The 23714-nt window shown below is 43.3% G+C and overlaps 1 protein-coding gene and 1 long non-coding RNA gene across 6 annotated transcripts in view; one reads left to right on the top strand and one right to left on the bottom strand.

Moving 5' to 3' along the window:
• NADK2 (NAD kinase 2, mitochondrial) overlaps window positions 1–23714 on the top strand; it is a 63393-nt gene that overhangs the window by 19863 nt on the left and 19816 nt on the right. For 2 of the 5 annotated variants that reach the window (XM_019531960.1, XM_019531959.1), the window contains exons 5-10: window positions 1524–1602; window positions 4313–4456; window positions 5929–5984; window positions 6073–6126; window positions 7829–7952; window positions 16341–18586. In XM_019531960.1, coding sequence (XP_019387505.1) covers window positions 1524–1602; window positions 4313–4456; window positions 5929–5984; window positions 6073–6126; window positions 7829–7952; window positions 16341–16479 — 596 coding nt within the window. In that variant the 3' untranslated portion in view covers window positions 16480–18586. Of the gene's footprint in view, window positions 1–1523; window positions 1603–4312; window positions 4457–5928; window positions 5985–6072; window positions 6127–7828; window positions 7953–10423; window positions 10468–16340; window positions 18587–23714 lie in introns of those variants that run through there. The other 3 variants (XM_019531961.1, XM_019531963.1, XM_019531962.1) reach the window with 3 other exon arrangements.
• On the bottom strand, window positions 3400–22768 carry LOC109307837. The gene is made up of 3 exons (XR_002100370.1): window positions 22757–22768; window positions 6998–7001; window positions 3400–3978 (listed from the first exon to the last, which is right to left on the bottom strand). It is a non-coding gene; the product is annotated as an uncharacterized LOC109307837 (long non-coding RNA).

Here is a 23714-nt window from a genome sequence, read left to right as displayed (position 1 = left end):
GCTTCCCACGTGCTGCTGGGGACAGGAGGAGGCCGGCCAGGCCAGTACCAGCCAGCAGAAGCCGACTTCAGCTGCATGCTGCTCCAGATGAGACGGACCCAGCCGGGTCAGCACCAACAGGAAGAGCGGCATACAGTGGAGCTGTGTGTCGCTCGGGACTGACCAGCGCAGGTAGGGGGAAAGCGCAGCTGAGCCCCTGCTGCTCCAGCTAGGCTCATCCTGTCCTGAGAGGCACATGGCTACTCTTCTTCCCACATGCATCGCGTCGGTAATGTCAAGCTGACGCGGAGCATGTGGGAACCTTGTCCCTTCAGCAGCCATTAGGAAGCTGCTGAGGGGCTGGGAGAGGGACAAGGGGTGGGAATGAAAATAAACTGTTTACTTTCATTTCCTGTCGCAGCACTGCGGGTCTCAGGAAATGCCTGGCGGGCCACATGGTGGGCCGTATGTTGGACAAGCCTCTACTACAAGTTCCATGCTGCCATGGCGAAGCATCCCCTGTCTGTGTGCAGCAGCAGTAAGGGGCGCAACCTCATGCTGCTACTGTGTGGGCAGGAGACACATTGCCAGAGCAACACAGCTTGCAGGGGCAAGGAGCTTCCTTGCGGGGGCCCTGCTCTGCTCTACAGTGCCAGGTCTTGCCCACTGGGCTGTGGAGGCCCCAGGGGAAGGCAGCAGGGAAAGGAGCCCGAGCCTGCAGTGGCCAGCCCACCCCCACCCCCAGCACAGGTCTGGGAGGGAACAGGTTCCCCTGTTCCCCCAGGAATGCTCACAGCGGTGGGGAGCTGGCCCCACCCTCTTTGCCCCCCAGACAAGCCTTCTGCAGCCTCATTCAGCTCCTCACCAGGGCCTTGTGGCTGCATATTCGAGCCCAGGGCCCACTCTCTAGGCTGCCTAGCAGTGTGAGGACCTGGCGCGCCCTGCCTGACTGCCAGCCCCATGCAGGCTGGAACTCTGCCAGACTGCAGAGAGCTCTTTGCAAAAGCACAATGCAGATTTCTTTGTTTAAAATGAAAAAAATCCACATTTTCCTCTGGTAAAAGGGGAAATCCTTATTTTTCTCCACTTTCCCATGGGGAATGGAAAACCTGGATCCCTGATCATTACTGCTTACTGTCAGGAAAGTGGGCTGTATGGATAATGACTGTGAATACTTATAGCTCTGTCTTCATGGGCAGAGCTATACTGGTCTGCTCAAGTACAAATTTCACCATGATGGGCTGCTCAAAAAAGTTTAGCATCACATTTTCACTCAACTCGAGTTCAAATGCTCACATTGAGTTTTTTTGCACTGTCCAAGAGACATGTTTGGATAGTGGACAAACCTGAAAGCCTAGGCCACAATTTTAAGAAAATCAAATAATCAAGAGCAAAAATTTAAGAATACAAATATATGTAGCTGAATGAAGATGGTTACTTTTGATTGTTATGACTAACTAATAGTTTTGCAAATTCAGTTTTTAGAGATGTATTCATCCATAGAACTAATGTTTTAGCAGCTATAATTTGTTAATTATCTGCAGGAGCAGAGATTTCTGGGCCACATCTTTTGCCTGTGAGAGCACTAAATGAAGTATTCATTGGAGAATCTCTATCATCCAGGTATGTTGAATTTGTGCATGATTAAGCTACACAGACTGGCGCTTTAATTTTTTTTTTTTTTAAGCTATATTTTTTTTGAAGATTTCACAAGTAATCAGTATTGATATGCTTTTGCTGTCACATTTCTCTTTAGTCCATGAATATTTAATAGTGATCAGGTTTCTCGTGTACCAAGTATGTATTTACCAAGATCTGATCAGACAGATAGTTGAGTGACATGAATTTAATCTTGATTTCTTCTATTTCTCTGGCTGTTCTTTTGGCATCTGTTCTTCTCCCTGTGCCTGAGGGGTGCACACAGGACTTCATCCTCTATCCCTCCCTAGCTTTACACCCTTGCGTTGGGTGGTGTAATAGACTTACATGGCTTGAGCTCTGTTTATGCTGGCTTGCCGATCTACCTGTCTGTTCCTAACATGTGTCCAGTCCTACATTGCCTTCTGAATGTCTTGCCATAAGTTTGAGATGGCCAAAACTGAACTCCTGATGATTTATCTTTCTTTCCTCTGTCTCCGTCAGAAATGGTCTCCCCTGTCTGTTAGAGAATGTCTAACACTTTATTCTCCTTCATTTACGTAACCCATCTATATCAAATCTTGGAACTACTTTTCCTGCGATACCACTGAGGCGATCCTTTTTGTACTCCTAAACATCGGTCTGTGATACCAATCAACTTATCATGGCAAGGCTGGGTGATATGGGCAAAATTGTGTGCGTGCTTGCGGGGGTGCAATTAAAACATAATCATGAATCGGAACCTGGCCAGTTACCACTTTTATTTGTATGTTATGTCCCATTCCCCTTACTTCCTCTCTCTGTTTTTACCTTTAGAGTGTAACTTCTTCTTGTGTTTGTACAGTGCCTGGGACATTGTGGGTGCTGCTGGAAACATATAAATGTTCCATGAGTGCTTAATCTTCCATCTGGACTGCAACCTCAGACTGGCAGAAGGAACTAGTCTCAAAGCATGATGTACCTTTTTGCTTTCTACAAGTTCAGGCATACTTCTACCCAAGATGCTAAGTTTCCCTGTCGCATTCTCTGTTCAGTCTTGAAACATACAGTCACTCATGGGCATATGCCAATACTCCTCCATCTTCTCCAGTTACTTTTGAGCATTGGATGCATATATTCTAGCATTATGCTCTTTTGTTCCATTTTATTCCACAAGCACTGTTAGACACTCTACCTTTAGGAACATGTCCTGGAACAAGGATTCTTATAGCAAAGAATGAGTGAGTTGACAGTCTTCTGTATAATAAACTGTGACGCTGTTATCAATTATACTGATATGTATGCAGTGCTTTGAAATCTAAATTACTGATAGTAGAGGGACAGGTATTTTATAACCTCTGAGAGAAAATATGAGTGCCTGTTTAATGTTTGGCCCAGGAGAAGGAGAAAATCTAGTAGGCAGAACCCTTAGAGATCCCATCAGGATCTTTTTCAGTGGGTCAGTAAAGAAAATGAGTAAGGGTATGAGAATAGCTGTTTCTATCACAGACTTGTTCCCAGAGGGTGCAAGTCCTATTGCTTTGACAGATCGGTCCATTTTATTTATGCCCTGTTTCACATGTTTTCAGTTAGTTCCGTTCTTTTGTGTTGAGCTCTTTTAAAAATCGGCCCATACAGAGCTCTAGGTTCAAACACAGAAAGTAAATCATTAAGACCAGTGTCCAAGAGAACTATTCCTCCCAATCTATTCAGACCAACTTCATCACTTTTAAAGCAGCCTGTTCAGTCAACACTTCTAAGAATAATGCATGTTCTGGTGCAAAATGCATCATCTGGAACTCAGACTTTGCAACCAGTACTACTTCATTTCAGAAATTCTAGCCTATATATGTTTCGTGGAAGTTTGAGCCTTGGAAATAGTTTCCTGGACATAAAATAGACAAAAGGATATACCAAGGTATGAATAAAATTGCACTGAAACCTGGCCCCGTACCAAGATTTACACCTAAGAAGAGAGTACCACATTCACTGTTTAGGAGGAACTTGTATTGATGAGCAAACCCTGCTAATCACAATTCAGCCAAGCTATTTGTGAAGAAACCAGCTGGATTTGTAGCTGTTGAAGTAATCAAGATTTCAACTTGAAGCACTGCTATTACTTACTGATAAAGAAATGCCCACCACCTAATGTTTCCTGATGCAATTTTATGAGCCCAATAAACAACATAAGTACAGTTTATGCCATTATTCAACAGCGATGCAAAGCAGGTAATACATACATATATAATTCCATTTCTGAAAATGCAGCCAACTCTGCTCTGCTCAGAATTGTCACCGTATATGAACTACAAAGTCCCTTGCACAGAATACAATATAAAAGGCATCAGCAGAAAAGCTGTCATGTTGAAATGAGGAAAAATCCTAAGTTAAAACACCAGATGGAAACCGTTGTAGTTGAACCTCGAATTCAAACTCGACATTGTGTGAACTGGACAATTCTGTCACTCTTTTAGAAGAGTTTACTCTGATTTCTAACAGTTAAAACGTAATGTTGAAAGTATTTTTATTCTAACAATGTAGATTGCTCTCTCGTGGCAATTTCTTTTGCACAAATCCAGTATAGCCACAATCTCTTAACATGCCTACAGATCAGAAATATACCGTACAAAAATCTGTAGTGAAGTTATCCATATTTGAATTTGGCCCTTCTAAATTTTTACATGCCTGATAAGGCTGTGTGTTCTGTCTTATTCAGGGTGAACTATAAGTCCTGCAAACCCAGTTTTAAATTCTCGCTTCATAGGGCCTCCTACTATGAGATATCTGTTGATGATGGTCCATGGGAAAAACAGAAGAGTTCAGGGCTCAATGTCTGCACTGGAACTGGATCAAAAGCTTGGTAAGTTTTTGATAATGAAGTAGGGATTTTGAAACACATGATCTGAAGTTCTAAAAACTATTCTTCTTTGTATTTGATTGATGCAGCTAATAATCCAGCTTCTTTTGGGTTGTTTGTGAATTGCCAAAGCATGAGCCTTCTCTCTGAGCAATAGCTGATGATGAATTTTTAAAAAATCTGCATGTCCAATGTATGCTCAAGGACCTTGCCTCATACTATTGCCTGTCTCCCCTCTTTGCTCTTCCCAATTAAAAAGGCATCATCTTTTTTGGCATAGGACTCCCATTTAAAATTAATAAGATTTGTGTGCGCACAATTTACTCTGGTTTAATATACTGTATGAGTTTTAATATAATTTAAAACCAGAGCAACTTCTGCATGAAGGCAGAACTAAGTATAACTTGTATTTTCCTAAAGTCTTAAAGAACTACATGGACTATGTCTGAGCACCTTGTATTTAGACAAGCTGCTCTGTTTTTTTTGATAGTGTGTCTAACAAGGCTTTAAATTCTGTGACAAACTCAGATGAACTTAAGAGTTTGCTGAAATATATAAATGAAAGTTTAGGTATGTTCTAATAATTTCAATTTATATTACTTATGTTTTAGTCTTTTATTTTGCTGCAGAAATTAGTATTAAAACTGATTAACTTTACTATAGAAGCTATTGGGGATGAAACCAGAGGATTGGTAACTTAAAAGGGGAACTGTTGTGGTGAAGTAGTCACTTAACAATGATTGTAGTAAACTTAAAAACCCATTTAAGATTAATGGGGCAGGTCATATAAGGGTTTCTGCATATTGTGGGGCGGGGGGAATACTGCGCAGGTTTGTACTACCTCATATTTTAGTGGACACGTTTTACGATACTTAACATTATCAGCATTATAAGTGCAATTCTGACTTGAGAAAAAATATGAGCCTGAGAAACTGAGTAGGATATTTGGGTACCCAAGGAATTTTAAAGCTATTCAAGTATTAGAGTGGCCTTGAATTTATAAAGTCTGTTTGCACTGTCAGAATAGTGTAAAGAAGTCTTCTTTTTTAGGTGACTGTTGGGTCCAATAAGTAACTGTAAGAGAGGAAATGGAGGGGGAAAGCACAGCAGAGATAAAGGTCCAATTTGTGCATAACTTGCAGGTATAGAAGTGAATTTTCATTTGGACTTCATAATAATTAGGATCAGCGCTTGCGAGGTGGGTCTGCATGTGGTAACAAAGGCAGAATCAAGACCATCTGGGTGACTTCACTTCAGTTGTGGATTATTAGGCTTTTCAAATGAGGTGATTTTTTTTTTTTTTTTTTCTTTTCAATCCCAAAATAGTTTTACACACTTGCTTTAAGGCATTTTCTGGGAAGGTTAACTTGTACCCTCAGCCTTGATTCCATTTTTTTTTTTTTTCTTTGTATCTATGCAAAAAGTTTTTTCTTGGGATGTTTAGTTTATCATACAGTATTCTCACTTCTCTTTAGGTCCTATAATATTAACAAGGTAGCAAACCAAGCTGTTGAAGAGATCCTTAAAATTGGTGAGTGGGCAGTATGATATAGCATTACAGGCTAGTTTTATCTGAAGATATTTGTGTCTAACTGGGAACTCTTTCTCTGGTTCAACAGTTAAAAAACATGGGAGTTTGAATCTTCCATTGAACAGGGAATTCATACAAAAAGGTGAGTGAAAAGAGATTTTTCTAGTAGTCTTATAACAACGTGAATAATATGAATTGGTTGTAATCTGATACTCTGTACTTTTATGTTTCATAGTAGTGCAGAGGAGTGTTCTTTTCCTGAAGAACACTGGCTAAGCCCATTTTAATTAAATACACTGTTTTGGATAATCTGAAATCCAGGACTTGTTATCCTTTGGGTAGTAGTCATAGGCATTTCAGAGCTTTACAATTTAGAGCTAATACAGTAGAACCTGGTAGGGCTGTGTGAAGCTTCAGTTGCTAATTTGATTCAGCTCGATTCAGTGGCCTAATCTCTGAACTGGGAGACCCATTAATGTCTCCGAATCAAATCAGAAGCCTTCAATTCAGTTCAGAGAGATTCAGCGTTTTGGACATAGACGCAGCTTTAAATGTCTTTTCTACATACCTCAAGATACCAGGTGGCTCGTGAATGCTGAGAGGGTAGGGCGGATGGAGCGTTCCACGGGTTTGGCGACTGGTGCTTCCCGGGTCTGGGGTGGCACCCAGGGTCTCCCCACAGCTGATCACCTAGCCAGCAGGGCACAGGGGGAATGCTTCTGGTCCTCTTCCAGGTCCACCACCGAGCATGCGGAGGGCTCCCCCACACTCCTGTAGGACACTCCATCCGCCCCATTATCTCAGTGTTCACAAGCTCACCTGGTAGGTAGGAAAAAAACATTTAAAGCTGTCTATGATTGAATCACTGATTCTCCAAATCAGCATCAAATCCTGAGATTCAGATTCAGCTGAATCAAATTAGGACCCCAATCCAAATCAGCAAACTGAATAACTGTCCCCCAAATCAGGCTGAATCTAAATCTAATATGTCCCACTTCACACACCGCTAGAACCTGGCTCAGGTTTTTCACAGCCTGGTTAGTTCTCAGCAGGTTGCTCAGTTGTTTCCTGCAGCTATTATTTTAGAGCGTGCCGTGCAAGTTGCACCAATGGGGACTGCAGTAATGCGAGTCGCAGGCTGCAGCATGCCCCTCTCCTCCAGGCATTTCAAGTATGGCCCCCACCCTCACCCCACGCACACGTATATAGGGCACCATGCCACGTTTGACCTGGCACCATGGGCTGTCCCACTCTACTTCCTAGGATGGGAGTAGGAGGCAAAAGCTGATGGTGGTGTAGGGAGCCTAGAGACCCCAGCTGCAGCAGCAGCCAGAGGTAATAAGGAGGCAGCAGATGGGTAGGAGCCTGGGGCTGCACATAAAATCTTTGTGGGCTGTGTGCAGCCCCTGAGCTACTAGTTGGACAGCCTTGCTTTAGAGGGTACTTCTCCACTCTGCTGTAGACCAGTAACAAATCTGATCAAAGAAGTGGCATTCTTTGAATAAAAGCTGCAGTGATCCTACACCACTCTGTATTGCTTGTCTGATTTATAGGCCCTTTTCTGCACAGGGGAATTGGGAACCTAACCCTGAAAACCGCTGGGTTCTGCTCTACTTTGAAAATGAATCTTAAGTTGAGAGTTAGTCAGTGACTAGTCAGGGAAATGTCTCTTCACGTAAAGTTGAAAATGTTATTTGAACTGGACACTTTTAACTAGCTTAAATATCAGGTATCTAAATGTAAGCTTTAGATAGTTTATACATTTCCCAAGCAGAGGGACAGTATCTCTTCAAGAATGACTAACTGCTCTGGAGAAAATGATGGTTCAATTTCTATATTTACAGTAACAAATGAATATAATGAGTCCCTGCTCTATAGTCCAGAAGAACCAAAGATGTTTTTCAGTATTCGAGAACCTATTGTAAACCGGGTTTTCTCAAGCAGTCGGCAGCGTGGCTTCTCTTCAAAGTAAGTATTGGTTACAGTTATTTTACTCAAATATTCAGGGACAGAGAGAGAACAGATATGCTTAAATCCTCTCCTGCAGGCCAGATCCAGCCCACAGACCCATGTCATCCAGCCCACCAGGCTTCCCATGGGTCCAGAAATTTGTCAGTGGGAGAAGAGTGGCACCACTCCCCTACCACTAAATTTCTGGATCCATGGGAAGCCCTGGCCCTTGCATGCTGGATCAGGTGCTTGAACCCAATATACAGGGGTGGTGCCAGGCCCCCAGGATCCAATCTCAGTATGTTGGGGTAGGAGGAGTTGGTGCCATCCTCCCCGGGGACTAAACCCAGTGGGACAGGGTGGTGCTGGACCTTGTGGCCCAATCTGGGCTTGATCTGGCTTTGCCTGAACTCATTCAGCCCACAGGGCCAACAGGTTGAACACCTGATAGAGAATAAAATAAATAATCCAAAATTTGATATAAACATGCTTGATATTTGGAAGCAAACTAGAGATAAAATACCTAAATCCCTCAAAACAAAGTGATTGTGAAAATTTCTCACATAAGGCTCTTTGTTCATACATCATGTTGCCCTTTGACAGAATAAATGAGTTCTTTGTATTTTTTTATGGAGTACATTGAAAATGGTAAGCAAGTGAATATACATGCCTTAAGCAGTTCTTAAGTTAATTAACAAGTCAAACTGTACTAAATTAAAGATTGGACCGCTTTGTTTTTCAAATGGCTGTCAGTTGTGATTTGGATCTATAAATCTATAGGTTCTAATGATTAAATCCTCAAGATAAGAACAAGCAGTTTGAATTGGAATGTGAAGTTGATATCTAAAGGAATCTAGTCTTATAAAATGAAAGAATTCAAGGAGGATCTAAATTCCTTTATCTTAAGAGCCCAACCTGGATTCTGGTTAATACAGTATATTGAGTTAGCTGATGTGTTTTGCCAGTAGGACCTAATGCTGCTTGCAAATGTTAAGCAAAAAAACCTATGCTTTACCTGAAGAAGCAGCGTGTTACTTCAGCCTAGCTCTGCAGCATCTGTATAACAGATTGAGCACTTCAGCAGGACTTTTTGGCATTTATATGTAATAGCTGATTTAGTCAGCAATTAGATAAAAGCACCAAAAAAGCCACAGTAAAGCAACTGATCTATACAGATGTTGGGCTAACTGGGTCCAACTAATGCACTGTCTCTTCTGGGCATGCACTGGGCTTGGTACAGGGGCATGCAGAGCTAAAAGCAAAGCACATTTTTGTTTTGTTTTTTGTGTTTAATTTCTGCAAGCAGCCTAAATATCCATTCTGGTCTTAGATCTTTGCCCAGAGGAGTTGCCCAATGCAGCTGGTGAAATCCTTTGATTTCACATAAAATACATTTCCAAAGGCTTACAGCAGTCCTACTTCACCACTTCTTCCTCACTATCACAGTTGTTGCAAGCTATCAAGTGACGGTTTTAATGTCACGCTGCCTTTTTACTCTTTACATACACTTAACACACATGGTGGGTGATTCAACTATACACAACAGCAGCTTTTGATTAACATCTTGTTTTAACTCAAAATAATCTAATTCAGTGCTAGGCTAGTATTTGCTTCAGGACATTGGTGTACCAGGTGGTGGTCTCCCACCTCCCCAGACATACTTTTACATATTAATGAAAAATTAGAAGAAAAAAAGGTGGCTTCCTTTCCAAAAACTTAGGCTTTGGGGTAAGACATTACTCTTTGTAATTTCTTGGGATCTCTAACTCATGTAGTTGTTTTATCTGGAGCCAGATGGCAGAGGTTTGGTTGATGGGAGCAACTCATGTCTTTGCTGGTTGCATTGTGCTGATGCTGACCTATACTTGAGGTCTCAGTGTCTTTAGCTCTTTCTCCTTAGCCTGTCAGGGGAAAAGAGGGACATATACAGTAAGCTGTTGTTAATAGAATAGGAGAAAAATGGGGTGGGGGTGGTATTGGGGTTTTTCTTTTGTTTTTTTTTCCTGCAGCCTTTTCTTTTTACCTGGGTCGCCTTTCATCTTGTTCTGGGACCAGTTTTCTCACAGGGATTATCTTTATGCCTTAGGTCACAGTGGGAAGGTTCATTGCTGAATGACCCTTCCTCTTGCAAAACCAGCATGATTAACTGAAGGTCAGGTGATCTTCCAAAATACCAAAAACAACCTATCTGATGGGTATTTATACCTGGAAGATTGTCAACTGTCTGGCTGAGGTAATGGGCACCAGATCCACAACTGTCAAAATCATATCTAATGACCTTGACAACCATCCTGGTTAATGAGCAAGTCAGAGTTGTTAGATGTATCCTGTAGCTCCAAGAAAGTTGTTTCAAATTGGAAGAAAGTGAGGAATGGCTTGCTTCAGCCAGGTCCTCCTTCCCAAAGTCTGAGGTGGAGGAAACCCTATGATTGCTGAAGTGTACAGAAGTTCAGACAGGTAAAAAAGCTTGCCTTTTTTTTCCCCTCCAGAGCAACTTATGAATGTTGTTTGTGGAAATGAATGCTTTTGACAGGGAGGAAATGGGTTTTGAAATGTGCTGACAAGGACTCTTGCATTATCTGCTGGACAGAAAAGATGAGCATAAAGAGGATATGTCAAGGACAAGTAGACCCTAGACATAAGTAGACAGAAATTTATGTACTTTGGTCACATCAGGCATAGAAATGGAAATACTCTCAGGGCTAATTTATGGAAGGAAGTAATCCAGTGAGGTGATATATGTGGTATGCAGATCACTGAGCAGTTGGCTGCTGATCATACAAACTAGCAAATGACTTGGAAGGTTTCTGAAAATGCTCTTGTCATGTCACCAATACTCAGACATGAATAAGTGATTTTACTTAATTGGCACATTCTTCCCATGCATACATATCTTTCATGACAATTACTTCAGAGTTCTCAGAATTTTTAAATACTGTGGACCTTCTAGTGTCAAAAAATGCAGAATTAATATGAATTCATAACTTGTTTCCATGACTCCTGAGCAAAAAAATCACAAGGTGCTTTTATATTTTATCAGAATGAATTCTACTCAGAATTAAATAATTAGGTTTCTGAAACTCAGCTCCTGACAATGTCCATTTGACATCAACAACGCAGTCTCCTTTCTCTTACCAGTGACTCTCAGACTAAAGCTGTTCGGGACCTTATTACACCTTATGTTGTAAGCTGAACAAATGTTAGCTGGCTTAGTGTTGACTTAATGGAATAGTCATACCTTAAGGCAAAAAAAAATCTCTGACTGTCCTGCATCCTCACAGCTGTGACTTGTACTAGAGGCTTAGTGAGTAGGGGCAGGACTGCCTCGCTGCTCCTGCCAGTAAGAACAAGTGCCCGGGAAGCAGCAGGAGACGCCGTGACCCTGACCAGCTTGTTGCTTCCACTTGGCAGAGCAAGCAAGTGCTGCAGCGCCATCCAGGCAGAGCAGCAAGCCAGTCTGGGCACTGCCAAGTGGGAACAGTGAGCACTACTGTTCTGGGGCTGTTTTTAGACTTTTTCATCAAGGAGAAGTAGTTGATGTTTGTGTACTCTTATTTTTTCTCCTCCCCACACCCCATATTCCCAGCCACATTTTTATCAAGCAAGAAACTGATTTGGTCTAAGTATTACTTAAAGAAGATTAATCTTGATCTTTTTGGTTAGAATAGAGGGCAGTACTATGACTTCTTGTTGTTGGGTTTTTTGGGAGGGGTGGGGGTTGGCTTTTCATGGGGGGTGGATTCCTCCCTGTCTTCTCTGTTCCCAGTTTAGAGGTTTTTTTTGTCTCTGGGAGATGCATTATCGTTGTAAAAACAAACGTTGCTTTCTCCAGGTTTTTTTTATTAACGGCAAAGAATGGAAATAGAATATAGTTTTATTGATTGAAAAGCTGGTCTGGTCCCCCTTTCTTCTGTGATGCTGAGCTGCTGCTGTGTCTTGGAGCCAGCAGAGCAGGCCAGGGGGCCAGCAGGTCAGGCTCTCCAGCAGGGGCCCAGGGCTCACACCACCATTTTGCCCATTGATGAAGAGCCCAGGGAGGGGAATGGTCTGAACCCAGGGCTGCAGTGCTTCCTGCTCCCACCTGGCAGAGCCCAGTCCAGCTTGCTGCTCTTGCCAAGCAGAATGAGCCAGCTCCAAGGTTGCGGCATATGCTGCTCCCACCAGGCAGAACCTGTACTGACTTGCTGCTCCTGCCAGGCAGAGCAAGTGAGCTCCGTGGCTGCAGCACTTGCTCCTCTGGCAGGAGCAGCGAGCTGGTCTGAGCGATGGTGTGAGGCACCGTTGGGTGCTGTGGGGCTGCAGCCCTCACTCTGCTCAGCCCTGCTACACCCCAGCATCCCTGCTTGCTCTGTCTCAGGAGGGGTGATTTGCATCCTGGGATGCTGGAAGACTTTAACTTGAGTGGAATAGCTGTAGGGAGTGGCCATACCTTAATGGAATAGGAGCAAAATTAGGCAGATTAGAGATAATTAGTGCTTTAAGCCACTTGAGTGTTAACATGCAGCCAATCCAGGGGTTAAGAACTCCAGAAGCTGCCTAAAATGATTGTGTAACAAGGCCTTAAGTTACAAGTGGCTCTTCTTCTCATCCCTTGTGGTGCCCTGCAGATACCAATTCTTCTGCATATGTTCCATTGTATACAATACATCCATAAAGCTATACAAGACTACAGGGTTTTGGAAACGTGTTATATATGCAAGAGTGTTTTTGGTTTTCTGTTTTTAATTTTGAAATGTAATGTGTAGGCCACAATTCACTTGGGTGTATATATCATTGTGGCATTTGAGTTAACTCTGACTGCTTATGGCTTTTAACTCATTCAGGACCTAGTGTCACCATCATAGAGATTTGCAAAATATATTTGTGTAGAGAAAACAAAGAATTCCACCTTGTTTGAATGGCGGGCCGGGGGACAGGGACACGTAACTAAGGCCCCTGGCAAACATTGCATTTGTGGCATGATTAATGCATTAATCACTCCATAAATTGTAACATGCTATGTGTAGAGTAATTTATGGTGCGATTTTAAAATGGCAAACCAGCCACAAAGATATTCTGCATTTAATGCGTCTTTAATCGTGTTTTATTTTGAATGTATGGCATGAACATGCTGGGCAAGGAGCCTCAGGTTGCTCCCCAATCTAGGCTCCCAACACTTTTATGTGCAGCCTCCAGGGCCAGGTGAATTTGATACTCCCGCTGTATAGCATGGTAGGATGCTGATTTTTTTTTTTTTTGTGGGATCCCAAACGAGATCTCTTATCATGCAATTAAGTTTTAATAGCCATGTGATGGTGCACTTCTAGAGGATGACCATGACACCCCCTGGAAGCTAAACTGATCTCACCCTGTTTGCCCAGTCTCCCAAGGCTCCCACCTTTTTCCTCACCTACTATGCTTCTTTAGATGTCCCATGTATATTTGGAAGGCTGCCCTTGGAGACTCAGAATGAGCCCTGGGTGCTCTTCTCTGCCCTCAGTCACTTATTCCTAATCCCTGTCTTTCTCTCCGTTGTGGCCCAAAGGCCTTACTAAAGTCCACAAATTTCCTAAGGGGCCTTAATTAGTAATCAGTGGTTTGATGTCTGGTTGGCAGCCTGTATCAAATGGAGTGCCCCAGGGGTTGGTCTTGGGGCTGGTTTTGTTCAATGTCTTTATCAACAGTCTGGAAGATGAGATGGAGTGCATGCTCAGCAAGCTTACGGATGACACCAAGCTGGGGGAAGTAGCCCTATCCTCCAGTGCATCTGCTAGGATTCAGAGAGACCTTGACAAACTGGAGGATTGGGCCAAAGGAAATCTTACGAGGTTCAACAAGGACAAGTTGCAAGTCCTGCACTTAGAACAGAACAATCCCAGGCACCAGTACAGGCTGGGGGCTAACTCGCTGGGCAGCAGATCTGTGGAAAAAGACCTGGAAATTACAGTGGACAGTAAGCTGAATATGAGCCAACAGCGTGCACTAGTTGTGAAGAAGACTAACAGCAAGCTGGGCTGCATTGGTAGGTGTGTTGTCAGCAGATCCAGGGACGTGTTTATCCCCCTCTATTCAGCACTGGTGAGGCTACATTTGGAGTAGCGTTCAATTTTTGCCTCCCTGCTTCAGAAAGGATGTGGATAATTTGCCCAGCAGAAGGCAAATAATGGTGAGGGGGTTGGGGGACATGACTTCTGAGGAGAGACTGAAGGAACTGGGCTTATTTAATCTAGGCAAGAGAAGACAGAGAGGACTTAATAGCAGCCTTCAGCTACCTTCAGGGTGGTTCCAAAGAGGATGGAGCTGGACAGTTCTCAGTGGTGGCAGGTGACGGAACAAGGAGCAGTGGTCTCAAGTTGCAGCAAGGGAAGTTTAGGCTAGATATTAGAAAGAGCTTTCTCCCTTGGAGAGTTATAAAACACTGGAACAGTGTACCCAGAGAGGCTGTGGAATCTCCATCCTTAGAGGTTTTTAAGACTTGGGTAGACAAAGCCTTGGCTGCGATGATATATTTGGGGATGGTCCTGCTCTGAGAACTAGATGGCCTGAGGTCTGTCCTAACACCTGTTTTTCTATTCTTCTATAACTGGCCTCCATCTGCTCAGTAGCCATGCCCATGCCTCAGAAGTTTCACTGCGTCATTCTTCACTGGACCCTCTAGTTCTGTATTGGCTTCAGCCCTTCTTGAGCTCTAGCACTTCCTTCCAGGCTTTCACCCTCTTATCCTCTACTTTATTCCTTAGGTGCTCTTCTCTGATCTCTTTCTCAATCATGATCCTGTAGGCCTTTGGACCTTATCCCATCTCTGGGCCCCTGACCTGACCATGTCTTCAGCTCCTCTCAGGTTCAATCCCCCTAGGCTTTAGCTGTCTGGGCCCCTGGCCCTGTCAGGGCTTCAGCCTCTTCGTTTTGCTTGGAAAATGTAATGCCTGTCTTTGAAAGTTTTGTGGATTCTGACCTGGAGTCGCATGTTACACTGATCTGTTATTTTTGTTCATATAAAATGAAAGCCCTGCTAAACAAAAGGCTTGTGCAGATCAAGCTAGTCAGCTTTTAAAAGAGTGTGTTACTGGATGATAATGGAACATGCAAAGTTTTATGCAATATACAGTAGAGCAGTGTTTCAGAGTAGTTTTTACTGCATATAGGTGCTCGTGGGTAGGGCTGGATTAAAGCAGTGTTAGGGCTCTGATAATGGAACAGGAGGCCAGCTGTAAACTTGTTTCCTCACTGGTCTTGCCTCCCACATGGAGTGCAAGCAAGAGGGGGGCACCCCAAACAGTGACACAGTGAAATGAGACCAGCGTGGTACAAGTTTGAAGTGTGGTAGCAGGTCTGAGCAATGTTGGGGGGTGTCCATTTTTATCTAAAGCTGCACTGCTCACTCTTAAAAGAACTATTGTTTCAGGCTGTCTGCTGACTCGGGTAGACATCACTGCATGCTGGCCACATTTCAGATTTTTCCTTCAGGACTACCAGGGAGACTGCCTTTTAAGAAAAGATCAAATTTTGACACAATCTATTTCTATATAGTAAACGACCCATCTTCAATGACTGATAAACTTCACCCAGGTTGTGAAGCATCCTGTCTTAAGAAGCATGGCATGTTTGAGGGTGCTGCAGGTTGGGGCTATAAGATTACCATATAAACATGGCCTGTGACTCCAGGATCTCAGACCCTACACCTAGGTCTCTTTAGTCTATGCTTGAATCTTTCCCTGCTCATGGGAGTCCCAGTGTCTGAGAGTGTGGACTCAATCCATTAGGATTGTTTTATGGCCAGAGTGATATCTTTGAAAATAATCTTCAACACCACTCATTTTCTATATGGTCTAAAGGATAAATCCCAACTGTTGGGCTCCTTTAAAAGGTAAGTTAAAAAGAAAAACATGGTAATGGCAATACACTTGTTCAGTACCAGAGGAGCTGCCTCTATAAAAGGGGTAGATGTTTTATATAGCTTAAAATGATGTACTAATTTAACATTGACAGTAATCTGTTGCTACATGTATATCTACATTTTTCTAACAAGTAGCCTTGCTTCCATCTAGCCGGAGAATGTTTCATGAAAAACTTATTCATTCTACATTGTGCATGTTTGAAATTACTTGTGCTAATTGATGTCATAAGATTAGGTAGGATTTTGTTAGCTTCATACAAATTACAGGATGCATAAAAGATCTTCCAATAAGCAAGTCGGTATTACAGTAAATGGGCTTCTCTCTAGCTTTGTTTTAGAACTTAGAACTACAGCACTTATCCGATTGGTCAGTAGGCTGCTAGCAAACTTGCATTTCTAGCAGGTGCATTTGGCAAGGCACTTCAATCCTCCATACTTATTAAGTGGTCTGTTGTTTCAGTTGTAAGTTTTCTGGCTATTTTAGAAGCAATTCATTTTGTTTAAATCTAAGCTTTTTGTCTTCTTTGCAGGGTTTGTGTTCGTTCCCGTTGTTGGGATGCATGCATGGTTGTGGACGGAGGAACTTCTTTTGAGTTTAATGATGGGGCAGTAGCCTCAATATTGATAGATACAGAGGATGCACTGCGCACAGTTTTGCTAGAAGACTGAAGGGACTTAATACTCTCTGAAATGATCCTAAATCGTGAACCCAGAGAAGGGACTCTAACCACAGAGATGGACAGCTCATCAGAAGGCTGCATTATTTTAGGTTTGAAGGTTTGCTTCTCTGGAAGATGGAGTCTTTTGAAAGGAAAAACCTGAAAGTGTTTTTCGTTCTTGGAAAGGGGAAATTCTGGCTAACAGATTTTTAAGCTTTGTTGCATCTCACAGAAAGGAAACGTATCTGAAGTCTTGCATCTAACTTCAATATAAATTAATTTTTAACCTGTAATACACATGACAGAATACCTTCTTTTTTTTAAATTAGGTAGATGGGTTCAAATTAAATATTAAGTGGTTAACATTAAATATTCAGATGTACAGTTTTTTAAATAGCGGTCTGGCACTGATTCAATGATACTTCTTAATTCTTCGTATGTATTACACTTTTGTAGGAAAACAAGCTGTCAAGACTTATTGTCTTGATGCAAGGATAAGACTTCGGTAAATAAATCCTAATATTGACCTAACTAAAATGGAGGTATGGGCTTTTTATATGCTTTTCAAGAATTGTACAGCTCCAGTGTGATATGACTTGTGGGAGATCTTTTGGTTCTTTCAGTGACTTTTTTTTTTTTCCCTTCTTCCTACTCTCTGATACTTGCACCTTTTAAGATTTAGAAAATGCGTTATCTACAGAGAAACTTTTTTTTTCATTTTTGCAGGATGGCTTTCAAGATCTGTTTGGAAAGGGAGAAATTCACTTGAAACCTTGAGGTTTTGGTTACTTGCTATACATCATTGTACTGCAGATTGCTTTAGCCATAGGAAATTATGCTGTCTCCGTGAATACATTAATTGCCCAGCAAGTGTTCTGTGGATCAGACGGAGAGTAGCATATCTGTCTAGTTAGAGTTAAAACAAGGCTGTATTTGGAGTTAGTAAGTAAAAGGTTTGCTGTTTGGCTACATTTTACATGAAGGTGTAGAAAATGCATCTTTCTGCCAAACGTGGAACATGTTTGTGCTCTACTAGAGGGGGCACAAGGTTAATATTGCATCTATTTTCCAATCTGTACAGTAGAATAAAAATACTTAACGACTCTGTGAAATGTTTTGGTATTCATGAATGAAAAATAATGTAAGTGCTAAATTACTGCCCTGATGCTCATCAGGGAAGGACCAATTTACAGTATATGTATACAACGCTTGTATATGTTTGACTACTGCACACCACTTCATTATCTGCAGAAATATAAAATATACAAAAAAACCCCCATATAAGCAGTTGGATGGCAAAAGAGTAACCCTCTGTTATCATCTGAAGCAACTAAGTCCCACCTTTTTCAAGGTGGTCATAGCTGCTGAAATAGTGTATATATTATATAGCAGAATTTGTCAGAAATGGAGCTTGCTAGAATTGGAACACTTGCATGTGACTTACAGCAAGAAAACATTTGTACTAGAGATCTAAGATTTATAGTGCAGAGCTAGTCAGAAGGTCTAATTGCAGTGCATTCATTGTTTACATATTGAAATGTGAATAACAGCTAATTACCAGGTGGTACGTAGGAAGGTGAATTCCCTTAAGTCTGAAAACTTAAGTGTGAAGAGTTTCAAAATGGCTGCTCAGTTTACATTAGGAAAACAGTGCATGAAATTGGTGAATGAATGGAGTCATTGTAATGAATTCAGCTGTAATTAAAAGTCTGTGCACACCTTGGGTATAATCCCCCCTTTTTAAAAATGTTCTGAAGGTTGAAGTGTTGCATAAAAAATTGGCATTTGAAAGACTGCTGAAGTGCAGCTGGGGAGTGGAATCAAATTAGCCAAATTGGCTTTTCACAAACCATTGAATCCATTGGGATTTGAATGTTACAAAACTAAAGCTTTTCTGCATGTACCATAAATAACCTGCATGGTTTTTGGTTTGTTGTTTTTTTTTAAGTAAGGGTTAGTCCATGTTATGGCTCAATTTCTAAAAGATTGCGATTGCAGGAACTAGTGTGTTCCAGCGCTGTCACCAAGTGCCTCTTGACTGTATTTGCACACTACCAGCCAGTACACTGCTTTGGTAAAACATTTTAATGAATAAACACTTACATGATTGACTGTGACTGCACCAACTGATGTCATTTTTAAATGCATTAACCTTGATATAGCCTATTAATGTAAATGCATTTTAAAAAACGTGTTCTTTTTTTGGAATTTAAACAAACTAAGGACCCTCAGATACCAGTAAGATCTTATTAATGTATCCACGAGTTGAACACCAGAGAAACTCCAGCCTGTACACAACTAAAACTGTAAAGTTTCTCCAAACAACTGAGGCTACAAGTATGCTGTAACAGTTTTCCCTCTATTTTTATGTGGGTTTGATTTATGCAAATTTGCCCTTAAGCGATGACCCTTTTGTAACCAAAATTCATTATATGTGAGGTTAATTTATATGCAATCAGCATGGGTCTGGAGCTGCCTGCAGCTGGACAAGAGCAGGCTGGGACCGGCCTAAATCTGCAGTGGCTGCTGGGCCAAGTCTGTTCTTGTCTGGCTGCAGGCAGCTGCCCACCCCTGCTGCAGCCTTGGGAGCAGCAGACACCACCTGTTAGCAGCTGCTGGGCTGTGCCATGCCCCAACCCACCCCAGCATGGCAGAGCCTAGCAGCTGCAAGCAGGTGGTGTCCACTACTCAGAGAGCTGCAGCAAGGGCTGATGAGATCAGGCTGGTGCTGGCGGCCACTGCAGGCTCAGGTGCTTCCTGCTGCTCTGCCTGTCTCCACCCCTGCCCTGGCTGCAGTGGCCCCAAGAGCTGCTAGCGCCAGCTGTCTGCACCAGTGCATGGTGCAGCCCAGCGGCTACAGGGAGCTGGTATCGGCTGCTCCCGGGACACCTGCAGCAGGAGCTAAGGTAAGTGGGGACAGGTAGAGAGCCCTGGGGGTTGGGGCACAGTACAGCCCAGTGTTTACCAACAGCTGGTGCCAGCAGCTCCTGGGGCTAGGGTGAGTGTTGCACCCACACCTCCTGGGGCTCTGCTTGTCCACACCCACCCCAGCTGGCTCCAGGAGCAGCCAACAGCAGAACTTATCTCTATTTCTTAAATTATAAAGTAGGTTCGCTTTATGCAAATTTGATTTATGCAGCATTCTCCAGGAATGCATGTACTGCATAAATCAAGGGGAACCTGTATTAAGAAAGGAGATAGAACACTGCTTTGAGTTTGTCAGACCTTTTTCAAAATGTCATGGGTGAAAAGCAGTAGCTTCCAAATTATATGGACCCAAATCATGGTCTAGCCTTTAGCTTTTGGTATGATGTAGCATTTGGATTCCTTGCAAATTCTATGATAAAGTGCCCCTCTCTCCCACAGCCCCTGCTCCCCTAGCTGTGAAGGAGAGACCCCTGTCTGCCAGGGCTACGGACCCAGGAGCCACACTCTCGGGGCAAGAGGGACCAGTGCCCCCCAGATCTGTGCATGGGTCAGGCATAGACTCCTGCTCTGCTTCCCTCCCCCAGGGCCTCCACAGCCCAGTGAGTGCCACCTGGCGTGGCAGGGAAGAGCAAAGTAACATGGAGAAGCTGCTTGCTGCTTTGAGCTCCCTGCTGCCCTGGAGATGCACCCCCCTTGCATGTGCCACTGCCGGCTGCAGCTCTGAGCACAGGAGGCGTGTCACCAAAGCAGTGCAGAGCTCACAGGGGAAAGCAGCTTCTCTGCTGTGCTGGCATCCTGCTTCCCTCCCCCAGGCTCTCTTTAGCCTAGTGGTCATGACTTGGTGCAGCAGGAAGCAGAGGAGCTGTGCAGAAAAGCTGCTCATCACTGCAAGCTCTGCACTACTTCTCTCCTCCAGGGCCTCTGCAGCCCAGTGGGCACAACCTGGTGTGGCAGGGAACATTGGAGCTGTGCAGAGAAACTGCTTGCCTCTACAAGCTCTGTGCTGCTGTGGCAACATGCCCCTGTACATGGAACTGCAGAGAGGGTAGCAGCATGGGGTTGTGTCCCTCCAAGCAGCAGCATGCGCAAAGGCTGCATCATGGGGCAGCAGGGAATGAGCAGCTTCTCTGCGCAGCTGCAGTGCTCCCTGCCAGGCTGAGTCATGCCTGCCCAGTTCTGGAGCCCCCGGGGGAGGGAAGCAGGATGGGAGCCCGTACCTGTGCCTGCCCCATGCACACATTTTGGGGCACGGGTCCCTCTTGCCCTGGGAGTGTGTGTGTGGCAGTGAAGAGCCAGCCCTCTCCCTCCTCCCCTGGACAAGCTACCTGCAGCTGTGCATTGTGGCCCCAAGCCCTGCCCAGCTCCTCCCTAAAGGCGCCTCAATCCTCCTGTCCTCCCCCACTCCCACTTACCTGCTGGATCTGCTCTGCAGGATGCCTCGGGCCATGTGCATGTCCATGTTGGCTTAAGAATAAAGATAATCAACAGATTGTCTAATTTAAACTGGGAAATCAATGCCATTCCATAATCGGGAAGTTCCTACTTGTTTTATAGGTGCCAGAGGCACCTTCTTATTTCCTATGTTAAACTTGTCAGTCAAACTTCCAAGCAGACTGGAGCAAAGGTTCAGATACCAGCATTGCAACTTGTGCATTAACATGCTGGAAAGGTTCAGACTGTATTACAGCTTCACTCTTACGGCCCTATGCATTTTGCATCCTGTTAGCTGAAGTAGAATATCATTGGGTTAGTGCAAAGAGCTACCCACTGGCTATACAGCATGCTGTTGGGAACACTTTTAATAGGCCCACCCTCTTCCCTGCACTAGACTGACATCCTTGCATGATGGTTGTATGCATGCAGATTAGAACCAGAGGGAATTATTGTAAGCTTTAATTCATTTAATACATAATGTTGCACAATTTAATTCCTGACCACTAATGCTAATGCTACCCTTTTAAAGAGTTTGATGTTGGTAAGCTGGCTAGCATTCAATTCAGGTAAGCAATTTTTCTAAAAGTCGGAGTAATTTTCTTCCTTCCGTGAGTGGTAATGGTCAGCAACTAGTGTTTGACAGGCCATTCATAATCAAGACTGGAAGGGACCAGAGTCTGGTCAGAGCAGCAGTGCAGAGGCCAAATGCTGTAGTTCAGTCCAAGGCCATCTGTCAGGAAGATGTCCTCTCGGTGTACAGACAAAAAGAGTACTTGTTCCTTTCATAGCTCACTTCTGATGGAGGATCTACTTTCTTTGCTACAACTGTCTCTAGCCACCCTTCCTCAATGCAATGCCTTTGTCTTATCTGATACGTGACACCTCTAATTACAAGTTTCTAAACTGCATAATAAACATTTGTACAAGTAGTAAAACATGTCCAAAGCAATTTCTTTCTAATTTTCCTCCCCTACTTTTTCCATCCCAGTTGGCAACTTTGATACTTGCCTATGCCAGCCAGTTCTCTTGACTCCTTCCATCTAGGTTTTTGCCAATTCCTGTTGCTTTTTCCCTTTGTAATCTTACTAAAACAACTGTTGCAGTTGCAACCATGGCTACTATTTCCATCTCCTTCCTGTGCTGTCCTTTCAGTCTATTATACCTAAATCTCTGACTTCTCTTATGTTCCAGCCTCCATCTTCCTCTGGCAGTTCTTTTTATGTACAAGTTTGACATTTTGAGTGGGAAACAATATAGTTGGTAAAATAAAAGCATTGGGTTTTCTCCCCCACACAAGCTGACCTCACTACAATATACTAGGCACTAGGGCTGTGTGAAATTTTGCCGGCTGTTTTTGTTTTGATGCAGTTTTGACACATTTCAAGCTTGAAACAGTGAAATTGAAACCAAAGGCTTTGAAACAGCCTCGAAACAAAACAAGGGCAGTCAAAATGTTTTGAAACATTTCAAGTTTTGAAGCTGGGCTTGCTTGCAGCTAAGGAGAAACGAAGGAGAGGGAGGGCAAAGGACTGCTGTCATACTGACAGCATAGCTGGCCAGTGACTCATCCGTCCCTGAGGTCCCTTCCAATCCCAGTGCTCTGGGAGAGGGATGGAAAAACAGCATAAAAAGCATTGTTTGAACTAAGCTTTTTCTGTGCCAGTACACTTAAAAATGACACAAATTTTGCTCTGGACAGTTTGAGGTTCAGTTTCCCAGAAACCCCTGTACCTATGTCCTTGAAACCTGGCAGGCTTCACGGCCTCAACAAGGGCTACCATCCCTACAAGTTTCATCTGAATTGGGCAAGAAATGACAAAGCTATAGGCAGTTTCATGCTTCCCTATTATAGCCTATGGGCGAAATGTTGAAACAAACAGCAAAACAGTTTTGACGAAACAATGGAAGTGCTTTCGAAATTAAACGAACTTCAAAATGGTGCTGTTTTGCACAGCCCTACTAGGCACTAACTTCCTTCAAGGGCTGCACCTGCCCCATGCAGCCACAGTAAATGTCATACAACACACTATATCTTATTAGAAACAATAAAATATTTATGGTAACAGTGGATGGAGATAAAAATACAATTTACAGTACTTTGTAGAGCAGGCCCAAAAGCCATCATTTGATCAGATTTTTCCAGTTCCAGTTCTGAGAGAGATTCTTGAACCTTGGTGCCTCAAAGTCTGGAACTTTTAAAAAGATGTACCGAGTTGCTCAGAACACTTCACCCATTAACAGCTGTGTGTTCAGTTAAAGCTCCCTAAAAGAGGCAGGAGTTCAAATAACAGTGGGGTATTAGGATAGAATCATATTACAGCCTGTCAGCAGCTGTGAGCACAAACCTTAAAAATGAGAACTGTAGAAAAGGTTGACAATTTTCAACACACCCGTACAAATGGGGAACAAGGAAAATGTGGGACAATTCCAAATTCTGCCACTTAACCGAGAGTCAGCCAAGTTAATATCAACTATGGTGCATACAACTCTGCTGGAAATTTGTCACCCTGAAGGAACCCAAGACAGGGCCAGGAAAAGTCTAGATCCTCCTCCTGATGAGGGCTCCATGTTCTATTAGCCAAACTATTTTATGGCTGTACATTAGGGCTGTGCAAAGCTTCAGGTGCTGATTTTGTTTTGGAGGAGATTTGGCAGCTGAATCTCCTGAATCTGAATCGAATCGGGAGACCAATAAAAAAAAAAGTCTGAATTTATTCAAAAAATATTTGGAGAGCTTTGGAGATTCGGGCAGTTCCTGCTTGCTGCTGCAACCGGACTCCATGCTGGTAAGTAGGGGACAGGAGAGGGGGGACTGGAGGTAGGGCAAGGGGACTATGGGTGGACTCCCCACAGACCCCATCCCCTGCCTGCTCCCCCAGCCCC

The sequence above is a fragment of the Crocodylus porosus genome, unplaced genomic scaffold, assembly GCF_001723895.1.
Source record: "Crocodylus porosus isolate Cpor-Errol unplaced genomic scaffold, CroPor_comp1, whole genome shotgun sequence".
Classification (NCBI taxonomy): domain Eukaryota; kingdom Metazoa; phylum Chordata; order Crocodylia; family Crocodylidae; genus Crocodylus; species Crocodylus porosus.
Note: the sequence above shows the minus strand (reverse complement) of the source record. Positions and strands in the feature narration are given on the sequence as shown.